Source organism: Cryptotermes secundus, unplaced genomic scaffold (assembly GCF_002891405.2).
Source record: "Cryptotermes secundus unplaced genomic scaffold, Csec_1.0 scaffold478, whole genome shotgun sequence".
Classification (NCBI taxonomy): Eukaryota; Metazoa; Arthropoda; class Insecta; order Blattodea; family Kalotermitidae; genus Cryptotermes; species Cryptotermes secundus.
This window is the reverse complement of record NW_019721767.1, coordinates 149,968-173,797: the sequence shown is the minus strand read 5'-3', so window position 1 is coordinate 173,797 and position 23,830 is coordinate 149,968. Positions and strand designations below refer to the sequence as shown.

Here is a 23,830-nt window from a genome sequence, read left to right as displayed (position 1 = left end):
GGGGGGGGGGTGGACCGCGTAGCGCTCGTAGGAGAGATGAGATGTTCTTACTGAAGTTCCTTCTGAAACCCCGAAGGAAAGAGATCATTGGAAGAGGTGCAAACGGAAGGATAGTAAAACTGACTTGAAAGAAACCGAATGTGAGGATGTGGGCTGAATCCACTGACTCAGGATTGGCAGATCCCTGCGAACGCTGCAGTGGGCCTTCCGAGTCCATATAAGGCAAGAAGTGTTTGAGCAATTGTTAACTATACTGAGCCCGGACTCACAAAATACTTAATACTACCGACTGTGACTGACAGTTGACAGACCCGACTTCTCGTCAAAGAGGGCGCCCCACACGGACGGGACAGTAACTTTCAAACAAGATAGATGGGGCTCGACACCAAGACAGACTGAGCATCAGTTGCCATGTGACTGGGAGTCTCTGACTCTGACTGAGCAACTGTTAGTTAAGAAGGATCCTGATCCATGTTTTTAGGAACAAACATTTTCGCCAGTACCACAGTTGCTTTGCGAAATGTGATATGATTAAGTTCCTGACAGTCGATTTTGCAGGACAGCTTTCCGCACCGCTCCGAAAAGGACTCTTAGGTCTACTAATGCACGTTTATAGGAGTGGAATTAACTCCTCACTTTTTTTTTCAAAACAGCTATAGAAATTTGTCTTGAACACTCCACTGTCTCTCTGTGCCGGGGTGGAGGATGTCGTTTTCTCTTCTGTATTTTCGGTCCATTTATTTTCTTATTGTTGGGTTTTTTATTGCTTCTGTTGATTTTATATGCATATGTAGGAATCCATATTTAAGTACTGAGATGATGCAGTGTTCTATGGGCTGTAGCCAGCGGTAATGATGCTGGAAGACGGCCGACAGATGACAAACCTTAGGCCCTCGCGACGTTGGAAAGGAAACAGGAAATCACAAGCTGGGTACGAAGTGTGACTGTATGGAAAGAGAAGCTGGATCGCTTTTATTGCTTGCTGTTGTAGCGGTCCGCAGATAGTTGCGCGCATTTCTAAAATAAGTTGCCCTGGGGCGTTTTGCTTCGAATTTTTCTGAGAAATTTCCGGCGGCTCTTAACCCACACTAGTCTATTCGAAACGCATAATACTCACCTCTTTTTGGCAGTACTCATATTTGTGTTTTGAGCCCTTCTAGTCGCAGTATGAAGCAAATTGCGCAGTGAAGGGCTTCACAGTTTTTTCTTCACATAATTATTTTAAAGCGATTGTTTCAAGAAGTATGACATGTAGCGTGCGTGGGAGGAAACACAAACATGAAAAATGCTATAAATCTCTGTATTAAAATCCCTCACAACACAACACAACACAACACAACACAGTTGATGTTTAACTGTATTTTGCTACATGTTTCGGCTTGTTAGAAAGACATCTTGAGGCAAATACACAACGTGTTCTTAAGCTACTGAATTGCAAACTATATAATTCAGTGCAGTACAATATATTGTACATTAATATAATAATATGAAACATAAAATACAATATCAGATAAAGATTTTAAACGAGATAAATTACATAATTAAAATATGATTAAGAACTGTATAATATGTCTTTTAATTGTGTATTTGCCTGATGATAACTTTCTAAAAAGGCGAAACATGTAGCAAAATGCTGTTAAACATTAACTGTTGTTGTGTTGTGACGGATTTTCATAACACAACAGGATACATTCATTGAACTGAAAAGCGCCGTCTTCTTGGATATGACGGCGTGTAGAAGTTACCGAAGTTTCGAAGGAACTTATTGCTTCAGTCTTCTCAGTGCATATGCACTTAGGGAGCATCGTACATACANGTCCCTAATTCGCTTAGTTGGGCGTGGACTCCTACTGGGTTCACTCGGCACGACGGCCACTGATTGGCCAACTGTAGCCTGCCCCGGGTGATTATGATGATGGAGAATTTGGTGGAATGAAGATTGGCAGGGAAAACCGAAGTACTCGGAGAAAACCCGTCCCGGCACCACATTGTCCACCACAAATCCCACTTGCCCAGACACGGGATCGAACCCGGGCCGCCGCGGTGGGAAGTCAGCGACTAACCGCTTGAGCTATGGCGCGGCCTCTGTTCTTTCGGCTTAGGTGTATATTAGCATTGCTTTGACATGGAGGAGATTTTGTTAGTAGTAGCACGTGCCTTCCAAAGCATGATTTTAGCTGTGTGTCTTAGTCTCCCCAATTAATTCCGAAGAAGTATCCCAAAAGAAAGGCTCACGACACTCCTGCCCTCCGTCCTTCCATTACTGAGAGCTGCAAAATATACTTAGCTGCTCCTCGCTTTGGGCGATCTGCTAATTGGTGCAGTTATTGTGACATCTGCCTGTACGGATGGCGCAGCAGCAAGTTCAGGTTACAGCGTAGTTGAATAAAGGTACCTGGTACTTTGACTTCAGGTTATGAGATTTATTTACTTTTGGCTAATCGAAGTGAAACAGAGTTTCACGGAGGTAGGCCAAGACCCAAATTTCGGCTGTAGAGCCAAAGAAAAAAAATACTAGAGTGATAAAAGTAAGGCTGATGAAATTGATGTGACATGTAGTACGCATAATAGAAGTAAGAAATACATGCGTAACATTAGTTGGAAAAACTCACGGCAAGAGTTCGCTTGGAAGACGTAGACAGCAGGATAATATTAAAATGGATTTTAAGGAACTGGAGTGTTACGTAATGGCGGCGCCACTGTGGGCGGATGTTTGTGGTTCGGCATAGGGACTGATACCGAGGTCCCTTGAGCGCCTTCGGGTTCCATATAAGGCGAGGATATTTCTTGACAATCTGAGCGGCTGTCAAGGACTCGGCACCATAGACTTGATGTTTGGTGTGACCTGCGACCGTATTACAAAGGATTCTGGAGGAAGCTGTTCTGAACTCGTGTAAGATACTGACCTGTAATTCGCCAGGAGCCACTGGCAGAAGTCAGAATACTCGTATTGCACTGATTTGTCCCCGCCAGAATTCGTATTTTCTAGTTCCGGAATGCAAATCATAGGCGTTTACTGGCTGTACCAGCTGCCGCCCCTTACGAAATAAGAGTATAGGGAAGTGTAGGAGTTTTTTATTTTGTTTTCACTTCCGCTTCCGTGCGGTACAGGTTGATATAGTCCCAGCGCAGTTTAATGATCCTTCGTATCGGCGCTAAGCACTGTCCGGTTCGAAGCAGCATTCTCTGGTAGTTCGCCAGGCGCGTTACCAAACATAATGGTTTCGCGAAATCCATCCTCCGCTAGACATCCTTGTCTGTACTTCGACAGCCGCAAGCTTACGGCGCACACTTCGTAATGAAGATCTGCCAACCATGCGATGTTTTGTTGGAAATGGTGCTTGTTAGGCCCTACGCAGCCAGATAAAGGTAAAGTTGTCCCTGTGCTTAATTAATTAAACATTACGCCATGAAGATGTTTGGGGAATGGATCTATAGATCCACATTTTATTGATCTCGGCACTAGTTGGAGATGAATAGTCAGCTTCATGCCCCTGCCGCTTTATCTCCGGAAAAGAGCCCCCGGTACCCATTGGATAGGAGTTTGGTTGAACCTCAGAGCCGGTCTGGACGACGTGGAGAACAGAAAATTTTTGACCCTACCAGGACTCGAACTCGTCCAGCTCATAGCCAGCCGCTATACCGGCTACATTATCCCGGTTCCCTACGCAGGTAGGGCCAGGGATAATTAAATCGCGGCGGGTCTCTAGCTCGTCACAGGAGGGCTGTGTTGTCCCAGCTTAAAGCCCTAACGTTATATACAGTATCAAGGGGCCGATTGCAGGGACTCTGAGGTTATCGCTGCTCGAAGAGCTTCGCGGGAGAAGTCAGCGTATCAATAAATCGCATTCTGTAGCCTCACATCAGGTTAAGCAGCAGAAGGTACATATTGCCATGGAAGTACTACTAACAGAAGAGGTTTTAGTTTTATTGGAAACCCAAAATCTCGTCCAGGACAGAGTTAAGCGGTTTGTACTGGGCTTGAACACAGCATGAGAAATACACTACTATCAAGTCTTCAGGAGTGTTCAGTCACATTGATACCGGATAAAAGTCTGACAGTTTGGAGACCATCATCAGGGGCTGCTGTGTTACTCGTTTCACTGGCCAAGTCGATACGGAATAAAAATCAGACATTTTGGAGACTATATTCATCGTTAAGTTCACAAATAGTGTCCGACTTCTCGTAGGTTCTCCGCCCCATCGTGAGGAAAATTATGTAATAATGAGGATGTCTGTGATTGTATACGTGTATATGAACAGTGTTCAGCCGCCTCTTCATGGGAGCCCCATATAGAACACAAGTTCGTGTCGATTGCTTGCATGCTCTCGAGAGTCTTAACATTCCCATGAGGCGCTCTGACCACATCACGGATTAACTTGCCTAACTAGATACAGCGAGTCGGTCCTCTGCTATTGATTATCCGTCTCCTCCTCCTTTCTCTTCAACCTACTTTCTCTTTGATTCCCACAACAGAGTCGTGAGAGGAAAGGTATTGATCTCAGTGTTAAATTGTGGCTGTCACTGACAGAAGCTGGGAAATTTTAACTCCGTGATCTTGTAGCTTCATAGCGGTCGAGAATTCAAATTCACTTTCAAGAAGGATGCAATGAGCGTGGAATGTTCCGCGCATGGGAGTAATGGTTAAATGCATACGTGGGACATTATTCTAGCCGGGAAACCTGAGTGCAGATTGGAGGGTAATGTTAAAATTGGTCTTGAGGAAATAAAATGTGATATATATAGCTGAGATCAGAGTTCATTGGCGGGATTTTATGAACACGGTAATGAACCTTCAAACAACAATAACAACAAAACTGGCGTGTAGTCTGCAAGCGAACTATACCGACCGAGCGACCGCCGCTTGTCGGCGAAGTTAGTGCCAACTTTAGCGGATAGAGGGTGTCGCGTGGTGAGCGCAACGAATCCCCACGGCCGTTAATTTCGGTTTTCTAGACCGGGTAATGAACCTTCAGTGTCCGTAGAAGGCTACAAGTTTTTTGACTGGTTGAGCGACTCGCTAAGTTCTCAGAATCGGATTTTGTTCAGTGAAGCTGGACAGCTATGTGAGCCAGAAGGGGGCTGTTGCGAACACGGTTTTGAAACTTGGATTAAAGAGAGGCGGATAATATCATGACTAGCAAAGTTACCACCAGCTTTTCAAGAAGATTTGCACTTCATGGACGTGGACCATCTCCATTATGCACTTATAGCCTAAAATAGGCCTATCGCTGTGATGATGATCGCATAGCAAATTTATAAGACTTTACATTACATATGCCCTTGAATGACGTAGGATGTTGTCTAGAAGTAAACTATGGCTGGTAATTCCCTTCCTAATTGAAATAAATTAATAATTCATTAGTAGTATCAGCGGAAATAAGTATGGACTGCAGGTTGTTGCAGAAATGCACTTTCGAACCCGATTTTGTATTCAAGTCAGCAAGCAAACTGAGACATCCAGCGCTGGTAGACAGCAGCCTAAGAAACAAAAGGGAAAATGCTCCATTGTTGACTCTTTGCACGCTACACACGAGATGCTTAACTTGAAAGTATTGGCCCCTCTAGTCTTGATGTCTATGTTGTTTGAAGATGTCAGCGAAATATCTCAGCAGTTTGAGCTAAATATTCTTGTATTATCTAACAATATAAACTTCAATTTACCTTGGAGTATTACCGCAGAAAGAGTCGGGATGGTGACGGGCTACGGGCTGTGAGGCCTGGGTTCGATTCCCGGCTGTAAAAGATTTTTCTCTTCTCCACAGCGTCCACAAAGACTCTTTGAGTCCACCCAGCCTCCTGTCAAATGGGTACCGGGGGCTATATCCCCGGGGCCGTGAAGCTGACCACTTACCTCCGTCTAATGCCGAGGTCAAGGAAGATGGACCTACACCTCTACTCCCGCATGTCTTCATGGCATAATGCTTAACTAATTAAGCACAGGGACATCTTTACCATATTATTATCAGCACAGCAGTTTCAAAAATGCAGATGCCAAACACTGTTACGAGACTCGATGCCGCCCATGCAAGGAAACAAGGGAATTTTGTCTCTTGAAGGCGAAACAACTCGCACTGGACCTACAGACGAATCCAAAAACATAACTGACAAGACACGAGCCTTTCTGCCTGTTACGAGTTTTTTTTTTTTTTCCGACCGACAGTACACAACACGTGCTGGTTGTTCCCCCTTTTTCCTGAGTAGGTTTCTGTCGTTGGTGCATCGAGAAGTATTTGAAATCAGATGAACAGTGAACCCAACGTCTTATACTAATGAAGCTGGAAGTTTAGTTTGCTAAATTTTACGTTGATTCCTCTACGAACATTGGTAATATGTAAAGTAAGATCTGTATACAGTATAGGCCTGCAGTGTAAAATATAAGCTCGGGTTAGGTACAGCTTTTGTGTGTTCTTTGTGCGAGTTGTTTGAAATGAACACTTAATGGTGGGGCCTTTCCATAACGCAGCTGGTCCAGAATTTTATTTCACTTTTTATAGAACCCAATAGTCCATTACCGAGTTCACAAGAGTAACATTGCCGTTAGCCAGTTGAATTAATTTTTATTAATTTTAATATTATCCTTCCAATGTATTTAGGCCTTTCATGTGGTCTCTTGCCATCAAAATTTCTCACCAACATTTTCTACGTATTTCATTTCTACCATGCGTGTTACAGACCCCGCCCATCTCACTCTAAATTTGTTCACCCGTCAAGAATAGAAAGAAGCAAAGAACGCATTTCAAGAGCGTGTCCCTTCATGGGTAAAGAAATTGATGCGTGAAATGCTGCTTGTATCGCTTTTGATCTATGTTCATTTCACAGATAATGAGTGGTGTGTTGTTTCTAATGAAATACGTCACTGCACACACTCTGGGAACTTCAGACGACCTTCGATGGCCAAGTTTTTGTGAGGCATCGCGTGGACTGCACTGCGCAGACAGGAATTCCAGGATTTTCGTCCTGTATACGAGTATGTGAAACTGGTTTCTTTTTCGGAATGTTCTCACCGTCGTCCTGTTTTCTTCTAGGGATACAATCGTTCACTTCTCGGATCACTTAACTCATACTGGTTCTCAAAACGAGAGCCGCGATAGCTCAGTCGGTATAACGACTGGTTACGGGATGAACGACAGAGGAATCGGGAGTTCGAGTACCGGTAGGATCAAGAATTTTCTCCACGTCGTCCAGACTTGCTTTGGGGCTTCCCTTTGTAATGGGTACCGGAGGCTCTTTACCCTGGGGTTAAGCGGCCGAGGCTTGAAGCTGACTACTTACCTGCAGCTAGTGCCGAGGCGGAGAAAATCCGGATCTATACATCCACTCCCCATACGTCCTCATGGCGTAGTGCTTAATTAGTTAAGCACAGGGACAACTTTACTTTTACCTTTGCCCTTACCCTTTACTCGTCCCGTGTATGTCTTCCGGAACCTCTTGTCTTTACAGCTTGAATCGCTCAGATGTTTACTCCGTTGTCTTGTAAAGGGAAACGTTTTCCAATAGCGGATTATGGAGCTGTTGCAGCCAAGGCGATGGATAGCAAATGCCGAGCACCCGTCATCCCTAAGACTATCGATTCACAACACACCATTAGGCGCAGTGGGGAATGTCTTCCTTGCTTATTCTTATTCACATTCATGTGTAGCCTATTCGTTAACCCCCCCCCCCCTTTGGCACTACAGCCCCAGTGGGCCTAGGCCTACCTCCATGAACTCCGTTCACTTCGGTTTTTCTAGATCTTACACATACGGTAGGACTCCTTGGGCGAGTGATCAGCTCGTCGCAAGTCCTCTACCTGTAGACAAACACAGAAAAACGCACACAAACATCCTTGCCCTGAGTGGGATTCGAACCCACGATCCCGGCTTCCGAGCGAGCGAAGGCAGTGCATGTCCTAGACCGCTCGGCTAATTAGTTAAAACCCCTTTTGTTAATAATCTTCTTGTGTTCTGCATAGTTACCCGAAAAATGAGCTAAACTCTATTGAACGAAATTCGAACTCACATTGACACACTGAGGCACGTGAAACTGAATACAGGATTAAGAACTCCGCAACATAATTCAACCCCTAATGCCGTTACATTAAAGTAAGAAGGATGAGAGGTCGGGATATATAGGAAGAAGTCACGTGGAAGATTTAGGCGTAGATGGGAGGATGATATTGAAATAGACGGTAATGAAAAGGAAGATATAGACTGGATTCATCTGGCACAGGATATGGTCCAGAGAAGGGCTCTTGCGTACACTGTAATGAACCTTGGAACTATCTCAACACTGGCTTTCATATACTTTTTTTTTATTGGTAGTGGGGTGGGACTGAGTCCCTTGTACTGCGGCCACTTCTGGCCTATTGTACCAGTCCCAGATGATAGGTGAGGGTGATTGTGGAGCAATTGGTGGAATGAAGATTGGCAGGGAAACTGAAGTACTCGAAGAAAACCTGCCCCAGCGCCTCTTTGTCCACCACAAATCCCACTTGACCAAGAACCGGGATCGAACCCAGGCCGCCGCGGTGGGAAACCAGCGACTAACCGCTTGAGCTATGGCGCGGCCATTTCATATATACTTGCCGGCAAGGAAAGATGGCTTACACAATTTCCTATGGCTGGCATGATTTACTTTCTGCCATCAATTTGATGATATTATTCGACGAGCCGCCGTTTTGTTTTGTATTTCACGGCTGTTGTCTCGCAGCCAACATGACAAGTGCTGGACACAAATGTGTAAAAATTAAAGTAACAGCTTGAGTTCGTATGAACGACGAGGCATTTCGTCGGTTAGACGTCTTCCGAGTCAAGGTCGACCGTTGCCTTCGGGTACAGTATCTCTGCGAGGAAAAAGACCATGGGAATGAAATAAAACAAAAAAGAAAAGCCAGTAATAGTAACCAAGATATGACGTCACATTTTGCGGCGAACTCAAGTTCCAATGTCATAGTATGACGACGGATTTTTGATTTTTGTTATATTATTTATATTTCCTCTGCCTCGCCATTGGTTCGACGCGTGAGTCAGCTAATGACTGCCTGACATCTGTTAGCCTGAAATGCCAGGTTATTCCAGGACACCGATTGTTCACTTTGCTGTAGGGGAAATACTGTTCTGGCCACTTACCTTCTGTAAAGGTTTGGTTGGCAACGATGGTTAAAGTGACTGAGTGGCTTACCTTGTGTGTATGCAGTTTTCATTCAAGTACGTTATAGAGCTTGTCGCAAGCGTGGGGGATAGATAATGTTCGGTGGACCCTGTACAAGCCAGTGACATCAGAGCTTCGCGAGCGGCCATGCTGTATGGTTTAGCGCAGTGATTAGCTCCGTAGCTGCATCGGGTGTTCGGTCTTTGTGTCAAAGTGTACTGTGAGATTTAGGGATTCACAGTTCTAGAAGTTGTCGACCTGCAGCCGAGAAAGTGTGAAAGAAATTCAAGTAATGGTTGTTGTATTTTGTCCCTGTGTAGCTACAGGTAATTACCGCTATCACTTCGTGTAGTTTTATAACTTAGTACAGTGACTCTCTACGGTCTGGACGACGGTACTTAGATTCCCAGTAGAACCAAAGGATTTCTCTTTTCTACATTACACGCAGCCCGGCTCTGCAGCCTTCCCGGTCACCAGTCCGCGGACGTAACTCTTTCGGAGCGTGAAGTTACGCCGACGTTAAGAATCGGTGGAGTTATATATCACTTCCCCATATGTCTTCACAGCAGGGTGCAGAAATAGCTATACATTTTTCTTGTTAGTTGTCACTCTCTCGTGAAGATATAGTCCTCTCACAGAGCTTTTATTTTCGTGTTTTTATCACGTTTGATGTTTCTTTCACCATCTTAGCACTCTGTTTATTTTGTGTTTAGTCTCTTCCCGCCCCTAAGAGCATTAAATTGAAACTAAATTGAAATTAGTGCCTGTCGTTTGAGCAACTAAGTTTGGTGCAAACATGGTGTAGCTCACTCTTTATATAAACTTGGGGCAAGCATGTTGAAAATGGATGATTTATTAAAATGTATGTTGAAAATAGCGCGCTTTGTGTTAAATCCCGTGATATTAGAAAAAAAGTTTCCTCGAGTTTGGAATTATTATTCATCGTGTACAAACGGTGTGCGCGCATGACGGCAGGGCTTGATACATTGAACGTGGGAAATTATACGCGCAACTTAACTACTGTAACCTTCGTAACGTGCAGCCACAATTCAGTAGGTATCGCAACATGAATACAATCTGTGAAGTCGACAGGCCATCTCAAGGGCCAAGAAGACAGCACCAGTATTGACCGATCCTTTGTGTGAAACTGTCCGTTCCATATTAACATCACTCTTACGTCACAGTAAGTTCGATTTCGTCAGAATACTTCTGAATTATTATTGTTATTAAATTGTCCCCAAGCTTTGATCGCGTACTGGTATGCCTACGTGCATTCTCAGACCTACATACAGACATCACGTTCTGTTAACTCATTTAAAAACCAAACGACACATTCGGGCAACCTGTGATTTGTATAGCTTCCTCTGTTTTATCATACACTTAGAGGCATTGTAACATGTTATACGTATCCATGTAAGCTTGTGACTACCAAACGGAGTTACTGGGCAGTTGTTCTTTCTCTTGTTGTTGTTGGTTTTATCGTTATTTTTATTCACCTGTGGTTCGGCCATTTGTGGTTCTGTATGAGTGTGAAACTTGGTCTCTGACATTAAGGGAGGAACATAGACTGAGGGTATTTGAGGGTGCTGAGGAGAATATTTGGACCGAAGAGAGATGAAGTGACAGGAGGTTGGAGTAAACTGCATAATGAGGAGCTTCATGACTTGTACTCTTCTCCAAGTATAATTAGAATGATCAAGTCAAGGAGGGTGAGGTGGACAGGGCATGTAGCACGAATGGGGGAGAATAGAAATCCATATAGGAAGTGGATCTCAAAGAGACAGGATGGAATGGGATGGATTGGATTGATCTGTCTCAGGATAGGGACCAGTGGAAGGCTCTTGCGAACACGGTAATGAAGCTTTGGGTTTCAGAAAATGCTGGGAAGTTCTAGACTAGCTGCACAACTGGTGGCTTTTCAAGTAGGGTTCCGCTCCATGAGTGAGTGAGTAATGGGCCAATGCTTTTCGTGATCACTCTGATAAATGAATTTATTATTGTCATTATAAGGGGATTTTATAGCCGTTTTATTATATGCCCTTAGATTTTTAGAAGCTGTTGTTATCAGAGTTCCAGTCACAAATACCAGAGACCTAGTTACGTGAATGCCCTTGTGTTCGCTGTGCCTTAACAGCAAATGAAACTCGTAGCAATATTGATAAGTCTGACAGTTGTTTTTAACATCAATCTCCTGGTTAATTTGGTTAATAAGTGGTTACGGTAGTCTGTTACGTTCAGTGTTTATTATAAACGTATTCTTGTTCTGCATCTGCTGTGCAGCAGAATGTCTTACTGTCCTGCAGCTCTGTATGGTTTCCTTCACCTTTTTATTTGTTTGATTATGCCAGCCCTCTAGTTGGCTTCTGTAACTGTTGAGTTAGCATGTAAAAATAAATAATTTAATTTACGTCATCGTTACTGTTGAGCCTCTGCTGTTTATTTGTTTGTATGGTAAAGATTTACGTCTCTCTAAAATGTGTCCCGTGTTTAGTAATTTCCTGTTGAGGTTTGATTTGCTATAGGTCAGTAGACCTTATAGACCTATAGCGTAAGCAGTGGAATAAATAACTTGAAGCTCATTTGAGCTATCAGATCATAGCATTTCGTGTAATGAATGTAAAGGCATGCTGCCTTCGTGTACAAGAACATCAGAGAGCATTTCGTGTAGTGAATGTAAAGGCGTGCTGCCTTCGTGTACAAGAACATCAGTGAGCATTTCGTGTAGTGAATGTAAAGACGTGCTGCCTTTGTGTGCAAGAACATCAGACAGCATTTCGTGTCGTGAATGTAAAGGCGTGCTGCCTTTGTGTGCAAGAACATCGGACAGCATTTCGTGTAGTGAATGTAAAGGCGTGCTGCCTTCGTGTGCAAGAACATCAGTCAGCATTTCGTGTAGTGAATGTAAAGGCGTGCTGCCTTCGTGTACAAGAACATCAGACAGCATTTCGTGTAGTGAATGTAAAGGCGTGCTGCCTTCGTGTGCAGGAACATCAGTCGACGAGTCTCCTTTGCATCTTCAGTATGCTAATCGAGTTTACAGTTGTAGTGTGCTGTCAATATGTATAATTATAATCGAGCTCATAATGACGTCCAAATCGACTTCATAACAATAAGAACGTAACGTATTGCGGAATATGCCCAACGTGCGTCACGTCCTAACGCTTTTTTTTTCTTGGCACTACAGCCCCAGTGGGCCTAGGCCTACCTCCATGAACTTCTCCGTTCACTTCGGTTTTTCTAGATCTTATACATTCGGTAGGGCTCCTTGGGCGGGTGATCAGCTCGTCGCAAGGCCGTTACCTGTAGACAAACACAGAAAAACGCACAGACATCCATGCCCTGAGTGGGATTCGAACCCACGATCTCGGCTTCCGAGCGAGCGAAGACAGTACATGCCTTAGACCGCTCGGCTACCGTGACCGGCTCCTAACGCTTTAGGTCCTGGAATTTGGGTCAGAGGTCGAAGAGGCATAGAGCTATCAGAAGTTTCCAAATGTGTGTAGGTTTAAACCTCGCAACTGTCATCAAATTTGGGAAGATCATATACGGAACTATAATGTTACCATTTGTTTTGTAAGGGGGTTTAAACTTTGTCTCACACTCTAGGGACAGCTTACAGATTGCGAATGTCACAAGCAAAGAAATGTGCCACTGCATTAGCCACATAAGGAGTTTCGGTAGGAGAATGGGGAAGCTGGAATGGTCTGTGCCCCGCCCAGTCCGGAGCTTCTTAGTGCTGAAAGCAGCTCTGACACCAAATCTAATTATTATCTTGATTCCTGGTTTGGGCATTGGAATCTCTTTATCAAACACGCCCAAAGCAGTCCAGGGACCCATTCAGTCTCTCATGAGGACCACAGGCCTCTAAGCTCGGGTTGTGGCAGGAATAAAAATACACGGGACTCTACCTCCACGTCCCATATGCGCAGGTGCTTAGATGCTAGGTTAACTTTATCTGTGTTCGTTTTTATGGGTTTAAGATTTTTTCAGATGTTGATTAGCGTGTTCTAATTTGCACATTGCGGTAGCGTTTAGAGTGCAGTGTATGGTTGAATATCCCGTTTGATGTTCTGAACGTACTAACTCCGCTTTACTAAGAATTATCCCGTTAATGAATTTAGAAAAGTAATATCCATTTTATGATATGCGTAAGCAGTTTTCACCACAACGAAGACACTCCAAAATCAAATCTGTAACTTATTTAACAGTTTATGTTGTTAGAATTTTTAACTGGTATAGCAGTTGTATATTACCGATCACGATATAAGGCATGATTTGTCTTCACTCGTTCGAACGCTGGAATCGTGGGTTTGAATCCCACTCAAGGCTGAGATGTCTGCGTTTATTCTGTGTTTGTGTTGTTCTTTGTGTAGGTAGCGGCTTTGCGAAGGGCTGATCACTCGTCCAAGGAGTCTGTTATCAAGAGACTGAGAAAGCGGCCAAGGGCCAACCAAAGGGCTGTAGAGCAACAACAACAACAACAACAACAACAATAATAACAACAATAATAATAGTAATAATAATGGCAATAATAATATTAATAACGAATTAATAAAAATAATTTAATTCGTGTTTATTTACGTGCAAACTTAACAGTACAGAGGCCAATTACAAAGTTAGCACGAAGAGATGATGATAATGATGATAATAATGATGATGATGATGATGATAATAATAATAATAATAATAATAATAATAATAATAATAATAATAATAGCAGCTGTACAGTAGTCCATCGTTTTGATTTGACTGTTGCGTGTTGCTCGAATCTTTACCTCATCTGCCATTCTTTTGGTAATCTGATTATAAACTGACGTAACGATTGCTAATTGATGTTAATCAAATGTTTTTAGTCTGTGCCAACGCATGTTACCGGAATCTGCAGTGGGTGTGAAAATGTCACCTTAAACAAATGCTTAAGTGATGTAATACGTAATTGGTTAACAACTGAACCAACTGGGCATGTTTAAGCATCTCTGTTTAGGATAGGCTTATGTATTGCCTGTTTTACGAAACTGTATAATTAGTGATGAAACTGAATTTTTTAATAATTTCACTGCATAGTTAATACTAATTCCCAAGAACTAACACCGTTCTTTGAAATTTTTTTACGTTCATGAGTAGAATTTGTATAAAATAGTAGATGTTTCGACGTCTTCGAATAAGACACTCATTTTGACATAAATAATTAGTTTGTTATTGCGAACGTAGCTTCCTCTCTTCGTATCTTCTTTGTTCTGCCTGCAGATTAACGAATAGGCAACCCGTGTACCACCTGAGCCATGTAAGTTGCCTCCAAAATGAGAAATAAAGCTCAAGATACAAGAGCTCATAAAGCTCCCTTGCTTGGCGAAATTAAGCAGAATATTTTTCTTTTTGCAGTGTTGGTGCATGGCGTCAGATGTAGCTGTAGGAGTCTGTGTAACGCAACATGAAATAGCGTTTGGACCAAGGGACATCTTCAGAACACTTGACAATGTCTAACTGAAGGATAATAGTTTTCTGTCGTTTTTGGCTCGTATATCCTGATGTAACAACTCGGAAACCACTTCATATTGGGGAACTTAACCAAAATTTGCCACACCGTTCCAATTTTGGTTCAGAATGAACGCCAGTAACGGACGCTTTACATGTAGATCTACACGCGTTTCTGCACGCATCTGAAGCGTAACTTGAATATTGAATAAAATGGAAATATAGATTAAATTTTATAAATGTAATGGCTGTCCCAACGAGGACACTGACAAAAATCTAATAGCAAAAGGTAGAAACAGCAGAGATATAATTTCTTAGGAATGTGGCGGGCCACACAGTACAGCATACAGTTAGCAATACAGTGATTAGAATATTCTGTTTAATTAATATAATTCAGAATAATAGACCTCACTGTTGAAAGCAAGGAACCTGAACGGATTCCAAACAGTTGATAGATGTACACGTAGAGGGTTAAGAGCCACTCGTTGGGGTAAAGGTCCAAATGTCGTCGTCGTTGATGATGATGATGATTATGATTTATAGTAACAACTTATGACCCGTTTATGGAAACAGTTGCTCTTGAAGAAGTTCTGAATAAAACTTAGGCCGTGTCATTTTTTTCCGCTCAATTGTTTGAACTTATAAAAGGCCTAATGAGGCTAGCAGGAATTATAAATCAATAATTCTGCTGTAAAAATGTATTAATTTCTTTTCATTATTTACAGTGGTTTATAACTTATTCCGTCCTCTTCTAATTTTCACAAAGTTCCGCATAGTTCCCATGTTTGTATTTTTAGCATACAGGAAAGTGTTTGATGCTGAATCAATGAGTATGTCTATTACTCCAGAACGGGGTTCATGACAAGGTATATATTTTATTAGGTTCTGTAACTTTTATTTCGAAGATTTTGAATGCAATTAATAATTAGTGATACACAAGGAGATATAATTTGGCTCTGTTCTGTGCGACTTATGTACTGTGATCAGCTTCATCAAAATAACTTATTTGTAATAAATATCAGAGCCATTGCGAAATGCAACACAGCAAAGATAGCATTTAGAAAATGGCGTGTAGTACACTTCAGTAGGTCTTACTCTCTTCACTCTTGTTTTACCGAGAACCAAAGTGTTGGAAGTATAATTAAACCCGAAGTATCAAAATGCGTCTTCTGGGTTAAGAAATGGCAGGGGGAACAGATGGGCTGGCACGTGTGAGCAGTTTGGTCGCGTGTATTATGCGTAACATCCGCCGGATGTCCGGCGGCCGGCCCCCCGCTTCTGTAAATCGCAACAAACTGTTTGTCACCACTGTGATGCACGTGGTCCGTGAATAGATTGTCACTGGTGCTTATAATCCCGTCCTATGTATATTTCCAGCAAAATCTAGAGATAATAAATATTTTTGTACGAAGTTCGCCTCTGTGGTCTAGTGGTCAGAGTTCCTGGCTACAGATCCAGAGGTCCCGGGTTCGATTCCCGGTGCTACCAGATTTTCTGAGAAGTAGCGGGTCTGAAAAGGGCTCCACTCAGCCTCGTGAGGATAATTGAGACGCTATTTAAAGACAATAGCTGCTCCGTTCTTGAAAGCTGAAATTAACGGCCGTGGGGATTCGTTGCGGTGATCACGCGACACCCTCTATCCGCAAAAGTTGGCACTAACTTCGCCGACAGGCGGCGGTCGCTCGGTCGGGATAGTTTGCTTGCGGACTCAAGCCACGTAGTTTTGTTCGTAAAATAAACGCATTCTGCTCAGGTAACGTAGCCATGTCTCTGTGTTTCATGTCCAAGGTTAGTCAAGGGATTACTGTTAACAGTTTCTGTGGAGAGGGAGGAAATAGATGACTTGAGAGACGTAGGAGGGTGGGACAGTGTGAATTGGATTCTTCTGGTTCAAGGTAGGTACCAGTCGCAAGCCCTTGTGGACATGGTGGGGAATGCTTTGACTGTCTGAGCGACTGTTGCCGTTTCAAGGATTCTGCTGTGTGGACTTCTTTTGCGGGTCTACACGGAAAGTTGCAGGGCCTGTTTAATTTTGGTTCTTATTAATTTCTACTGTAGATTTGCATGGCAGATCACAGTGGCCTCGCGCCCTAAGGCATGAAATGTCTTTGTCCGCTCGAACGCTGGGATCGTGGGTTCGAATGCAGTTCAAGGCAGGGGTGTTTGTGTTGTCCTATGTAGGCAGCGGCCTTGCGACGGGCAGATCCCCCGTCCAAGGAGTCCTGCCGACTGTCTAATATTAAGAAACTGAAGTGAAACGAAACATTTCACGGATGCCCTATGCTCCAAAATGGGTAAGGCAATTAAAAATATCCTGTAACAGGCCGTGGGGGCCCTTAGGTTTGTGAGACTTCGAGTTTCCCACATTTTCTAGAAAATCGGCTCACAGTTGGCGGTGAGGTTGTCAGCCTTACGCGCCGGCCGCCCTTTAGCCCCAGGAAGATTCCTGGTACTCATTTCTGTTAGAGGTTGAGTCGACCCCAGGGCCATAATGCAGCTGGAAGGATTAGATCAATTGAAAAATTCACTGACTTCATCGGGATACGAACCCGCGACCTTCCGGCTTATGCCTTAACCAACTACGCTACCGCTTGCCCCTAAGCTTCAAATGGGAGCAACAGGAATAAATAGATACTGTGCCTGCATGAAGCTCAGATAAAATTTCATCGGTTGTCTGAAAAAAATGCCTCATCATTTAACAAATTCACTGTATTATATGGACCAAATATTGAAACTCCGCAAAGATTTTACAAATTGCATGACATAAAATCTACCGGTAATTTTATATTTGAACACTTTACGATGTAGCGTGTGTTTAATAAAATGCAAGCGTTATAATATTACCTCTTCTCGTAATTATGTTCTTTAGCATATAGGGCCTACACATGTGTTGTTGCACGAGGCGTAATTTAGCGCTCATTTCGGAGCACAAGTTGGCTACAACGAAAAGAAAGAAAAGAAGCAAAAATATACTTGTGAAATTTGACATTCCCATGGCATTGACTGTGATGAACGCTATTATGTCGTATGGTCTCCATGTAGTTAGGTAGAAGTTTACGGACATTTCTAAGGAACATAAACTTTTGCCAGGTTACACGGCGTCACAGCCCTGAAAATAGTATGGCATGCTCTTAATATTTATTTGAATCTACAGTGAATGAACATTAAAACCGTAAAGAATCCAAATTCTTAATAATTATTTTGGAAAAAGTGTAATGAATTGGATTATATCTTTCTGACTTTGTCTGTATTACTGACTTGTAGTGCAGTTTGGCCAGTACGTGTGCAATGCGAAGCTAAAAATGTAGGCATGCAGTGGGTGCGTGAATTGTGAAGCGTAACAGAGGCTTCTAGCATGACGACTGTTAGCCCGCATGGTCCTGGGCAGCTGCCTGGCTTCGTGCATCTGTTGCTAGAATCGCCTTACACGTGGACAAGCATCCGGCGTCCGTCTGGAGGGCGCCTCCCCGACATGACCGCTGACGAGTTTGGTCCGAGTCTGGGAGTCAGAAAATTATTCAAGCGTCTTGGATTTCTTATAACGTAAATAGTTTTAAATTGTCGTATACATACTTGAAGACAACATTCAAAATAATGTAGGTAGGAAAAACGGGCATACAAAACTCGATTTTGGATCCTGTAAAAAGGAAACAGTGTGATATGGAATAGAATATGATAGGTCGCCGTCACGTGTGTTCGGTTGGATGTCGCAAGGAAGAAGAGAGGAGAATCGAAAGTCAATAGATGGAAAGTATCTGTGATGCAGTTTCAGAGAAAGGACGGGAAGTGCAAAGAATAGATAAAAGTATGACCACTGGGAATTGGAAGACATCGACGACTGCCTATGTGGTCTAGTGGGCAGAGTTCCTGGCTCCAGATCCAGAGGTCCGGGTTCGATTCCCGGCGCTACCAGATTTTCTGACAAGTAGTGGGTATGGAACTGGGTACATTCAGCCTCGTTAGGATAATTGTGGACCTAGTCAAGGAAATAGCGGCTCAGGTCTAGAAAACCGAGATTAACGACCGTGGGAATCCGTTATACTGACCACGCGACACCCTCTATCCGCAAAAGTTGGGACTAACTTCGCCGACAAGCGGCAGTCGCTCGGTCGGTACAGCTTGCTTGCGGACTACAGACCACGGAGTTTGATCTATATTTCAATAGAATTATTACATTAATGCGTCTCATTGAAGATAAGGTCGTAGTTCTAAAGAAAACATTCCAGACTTACGTTATTGCTTATAGTCTGTGACGTAAATCAAATAAGGTTGCAGAATTTCTACCAATGACATGGTTTGTTCAGTTTCTGAATTAACGGACAAGAAGCTGAAATGAGAGCATGACATAAATGCACTGAACGTTTGTGGGGAAGTTAGCCGTCACCACAACAAAGTGATTTATAATCAATATTTTACAACTGATTATTTATTTCCTGCTACATGTTTCGGGCTCATAGGACCATCATCAGGCAGTGATATAAGAATGCGTCTAGGGTCATTGAACTGCTAATACGGATCCATGTTGTTAAGCGTCCGCTATGGCCGTTCACATGTGAACGCTTAACATGGGTCCACTAACTATAGATATAGCTTTACACTACATTGACACATATAATTTTTAATAATCATAATATATCTTTCAGTACTTTTAATACCTTTAATACAAACTCAGTATATTTGTATAATATATGTTTTCAATATATCATAGGTATATTTTATATTTTTATATACTTAATTTCAATACTTACTCGTATATTCAACTCGAGGCACAAATTCTATATCATAGAGCATGACATGTTGCACCAAATAGGGATCCATATTGGTAGTTCAGTGACCCTAGACGTATTCTTAATCACTGCCTGATGATGGTCCTATGAGACCGAAACATGTAGCAGGACATGAATATTCAATCGTAAAAATATTGATTGATTAAAACTCACTTTGTTGTGGCGACGGCTAACCTAACTGTATACGTTTGGAACACGCAACAGGATGCACACTGTGAAGATAAATGCCCTAACCCTTTGTGTCTCCAAATTGTCAGTTCTTTGACAACGGTGCAGGTGCATATGTCTGCGCAGGTTAAGGTACACGGCTTTGAACACAGACATGAACTCTGGCAAAGCTTTGAACTTGAGTTTATGATTAAGGCAGGCCTAGTTATGTTTTGATAGGTATGAACAAACAGCAGATCTAACTTAAAATATTGGCCGATTTAATGAAAACATCTCTTAGGCCTATGGATGCAGTTCGCATTTAGCCTATTGAAGTAATTGAAAATTTTTGTTGACAGGAGTTTGTCATTGGTATATTGATTCCAGCTCTGTGCTGAGAACGCACCGGATTCGAACAGACCTGTCGAAAGAAAGGCTCCATACGCTGACATGTAGGTGTAGATGGATAGATGGTTAAATTTTTCTAATAATAAGATAAAACTAAGACTATACTTTAAAAATTAATTGTGAGGACTGTAGAGTGCAGTTGAGAAACAGGTGAAATACATTGTAGCCCTTACAGCTTGCTGCTATGTATAATCTTCCCCCTGTTGATCTTCCCTAGAGACATGCATATACCGAGAGATAAACACACAAGCAGATGGCAGATGCTTGGGTGGCTAAGTAGAGTGCTAGACAGACGGACAGATGGGTGGATAAACGAAATAGAGAGAAGAATCATTGGCATATGTCCATAGGAAGCCCGGACATACATGTACGAGTATACAGTAAGACCTGAAACTCTCGACTTAGTGATCCTCCTCCAAGTTATGACTCGTGTAACCAAGTGAACATACAGACGTGGCAACTGGGAAGGGAACAGTCTCTCTAAGTCGCGTTTCTCTTGAACATGATAATACTAATTTAATATAAACACCATGCAGCATCCCCTGAATTGGCCCGCTGTTGTTCACTGATATAAACGGATCGTTTGTGTAAACATAATATTCGGGATAAATTGTGCATTTTGCTTCATGACCTTGCTCAATTAGGTGTCATGATGGAGACCTGTGTGCTAAGTTCTGACCTGTAGCCGTAGCAGTATTTTGGTTGGCTCGTGTAGCTACTGACTTGGCGATCGGGGTTCAGTCCCTTACATGATTGTTGGAAATTTATCACTCTCCAGAACGCCTTGTTGCTGCTGCTGATGACGCCGCCGCTGTTATCGTCATTGTTGTCATTATTATTATTATGTTATGTATGAAGTATGTGTTTTCACCGTAAAACATCGGGTTTGTTCATATAAATGACGTATGCAAAGCTATACTATACTTAAATGGTTCTGAAGATACTGAGAATTACTGGATTTTCGGACTTCGGCCATCGTCCGGTGTTCTAGAAACTAGAAAACACAAAGTATCGGGAACTGTATGTGCTTCCGTCCTCAAGTAAGGGGGGGGGGAGATACCCACTCTGTTCAGTCCCTTAGATAGAGCTTTGAGGTTAGATATTTCTGACGGACCCAACAGAGTAGCTGTCTCCCCTTCACCTGAGGACAGAAACATCCATTTTCCGGAAACGTTGTGTTTTCTAGTTTCGAGAATACCGGAAGATGGACGAAGTCCGAAACCCCAATAATTCTGAGTACTCTGCACTTACGTAGTAGTAAAGTAAATCATTTCTCTGCACCGTACACTGTTTTGGGAGAACTGACGTCAAATATGGAAACTCGTAGCTGACTGAAAATGCTATGAAATTATTATTGCGGGCTCAGTTTCCCTGTATTGGGCACGTTTTGAAGGGGTTTCCGATACAGCAGGAGTGCTACTGTGAATTGGTAGATACGAATTCTGATTCTGTGTTCAGGAGCCAACATTAAGCAGATGTGCCTGTACAGTAGTAAAACTGATAACATCACTCTTGTTCATATCTCTCAAACTGACATCTTTCAGTTGCATGCAGTTTCCATGGCAGACACTTAGCACAGAGCGCCGTGAATAGGAGAACATCAGTTTAACTCTACTGCATAACCTCTGTTTAGTTCCTAATTCCCTGGAGCAGGAGCCCCTCTTGAGAACCTAGTCTATATTTCCTGTTTTGTGGGAGGTTCATTACTGTGTCCGCAGGACTCAGCCACAAGATCCTATCCCGGCACAGATAATATCTAATTCACATCCTCGTATCCCATTTCTTGAAGATCTTCAGTCTAGGCTTACATCTCTCAAGAGGCCTCGTCTTTTCACATATTGTCTGGGATTTTCTATTCATCTCATATGCCCGCGTGCTAAATATCCTGTCCCTCTTGTATGCTTTGATTTCATCATCTTAATAATAGGATATTTTGCTGGCGAAGAGTGGACGTTATGAGGCTTCACATTATGTAAGTTTCCCACCCTCCTGTTACTTCCCCTTTCTAAGATCCAGATATTTACCTCGACACCGTAGGTATACGTGTATGTTCCTCTTAATTTGAGGAACTACGTTTCCTCCCCCTCCCCATTTACAGAACAACTTTTAATCGTTACATTTTTGGATAGGAAGGTTTAGGGCTGAACTCGATGGTACCAGGCACTCCCCGAATTTAATATGCTCTCAGTTCAGACTGGAAATTTGCAAGTGTTATTGCTGAGTTGTTTTCTCTCACTGTCAGTCTAAAACCTGGCATTCCCTTCCCATATGCGGACTGCTCCTCCTTTCCCCTGCCGGTGCTGAACCATACAGCATTGTCTTACCATCAGTTTAGATTCGTTTTGGGGCGCTTTCCAAAAACCGGAAGTTTTTGTAGCGTCGGCTATTATTGGAAGCCTTTTACCCGCGTAACATGTCTGAAGTTCAGGATAGCACGCTGGCAGTAGCATTGCCATGGCAACTGGACTCCAAAGACATGGCAGGCGTTGCCATGGGAACTGCCTGCCGATGAGTGATGGCTGTAGCATGGGGGAAATTCCGTAACTGGGGGAGCATTTATGCTGGCGTACTAGTTTTCAGTGTTTCATATAGATGCTACTTTGGACTGATCAAATAACTAATTTCATGGAGCGGAGTGCTACTTGAGGAGGTAATAACTCGATCAGCTGGTCAAGAAATTATGGAACTCGAAATTTCCTACCGCGATTTCGAGAGCTCGCCATCGAGCCTATCTAGAACCCCTTAACGCAGTCCACACCTCATTTATTTAAAATAAATTTTAATTGTATCCTCCTGTTGACCCCTTTGTCTCTAAAATTCTTCCACATTCGTATATTCTGACTGAAATTTTGTGTGCATTTCTTATTTCTTATACCCCACCTATCTAATCGTTTATTTGACGACTCTAATAATAATTGTGCGAGTCGGTATAGCGCCGGCTACGTACTGGACTGCCCGGTTACGATTCTCGGCAGTGCAAGATTTTTCTCCACAGTTTCCAGACCGACTCTGGGGCCCACCGAGCACCCTGTCCAGTGGGTACGAGGAGTTCTTTTTCCGGCGGTAAAGAGGCAGGGGCGTGAAGCTGACCACTCACCTCTATCTTATGGCGAGGTCAAGAAAGGTGGAGCTATACTTCCACCTTCCATGTGTCTTCGTGGCATAGTGATTAACTAATTAAGCACAGGGACACCTTTACCCTTTTTAATATTAATGGTGAATCGTACAAATTAAAATTCTCCTCCTTAAACCCATGCAACTTTCTCTTTTCCTCATTACTTCTAGTCTCTTAATTCCAAACATTCTGAGACATCGTCACTCTATGTAGTTCAGGTTGGAGAATCAAAATTTCACACCCATGTAAAATAGGAGGTTTAATTTTAGATAGGCGACGGAAAGGTAAAGGATTATGAGCTGAATAGCAGCGGACGTTGTGCGAATATAATGTACCCTCAAGTTGCGATGTGTCGTTGGATTATGTCGTTGCAACTCGGACTCCAGTGTCTCTTACATGAGAAGGGTGTGCACGGTATAAAGACAGGAAAGACTTGGGACCCACGGACTGAATTTGTTTGATGATTGTACCACTCAACGGATATGCAATGTGACGTGATAGTAAAAATAATTCAACATTAAATAATAATTTTAATTATATTAACGTTAATTTGCCTTCTGGTGGACCGCCTCTGTGGTCTAGTGGTCATAGTTCCTGCCTACAGAGCCAGACGTTCTGGGTTCGATTCCCAGCGCTACCAGATGTTCTGAGAAGTAGCGGATCTAGAACGGGATCCACTCAGCCTCTTGAGGATAACTGAGCTATTTCAAGGAAATAGCGGCTCCGGTCTAGAAAACCAAGATCAGTGGCCGTAGGGATCCGTTG

At 42.9% G+C, this 23,830-nt stretch overlaps 1 protein-coding gene across 3 annotated transcripts in view; it reads left to right on the top strand.

Annotated features, from left to right (window-relative positions):
* The window catches only part of LOC111875706 (protein neuralized), a 166,961-nt gene that overhangs the window by 114,482 nt on the left and 28,649 nt on the right, over positions 1-23,830 (top strand). The window contains exon 1 of one of the 3 annotated variants that reach the window (XM_023872161.2): positions 9,259-9,459. The exons of the other annotated variants lie outside the window; for them this stretch is intronic. Coding sequence (XP_023727929.1) covers positions 9,426-9,459 — 34 coding nt within the window. The 5' untranslated portion in view covers positions 9,259-9,425. Of the gene's footprint in view, positions 1-9,258; positions 9,460-23,830 lie in introns of those variants that run through there. 3 annotated transcript variants of the gene reach the window in all.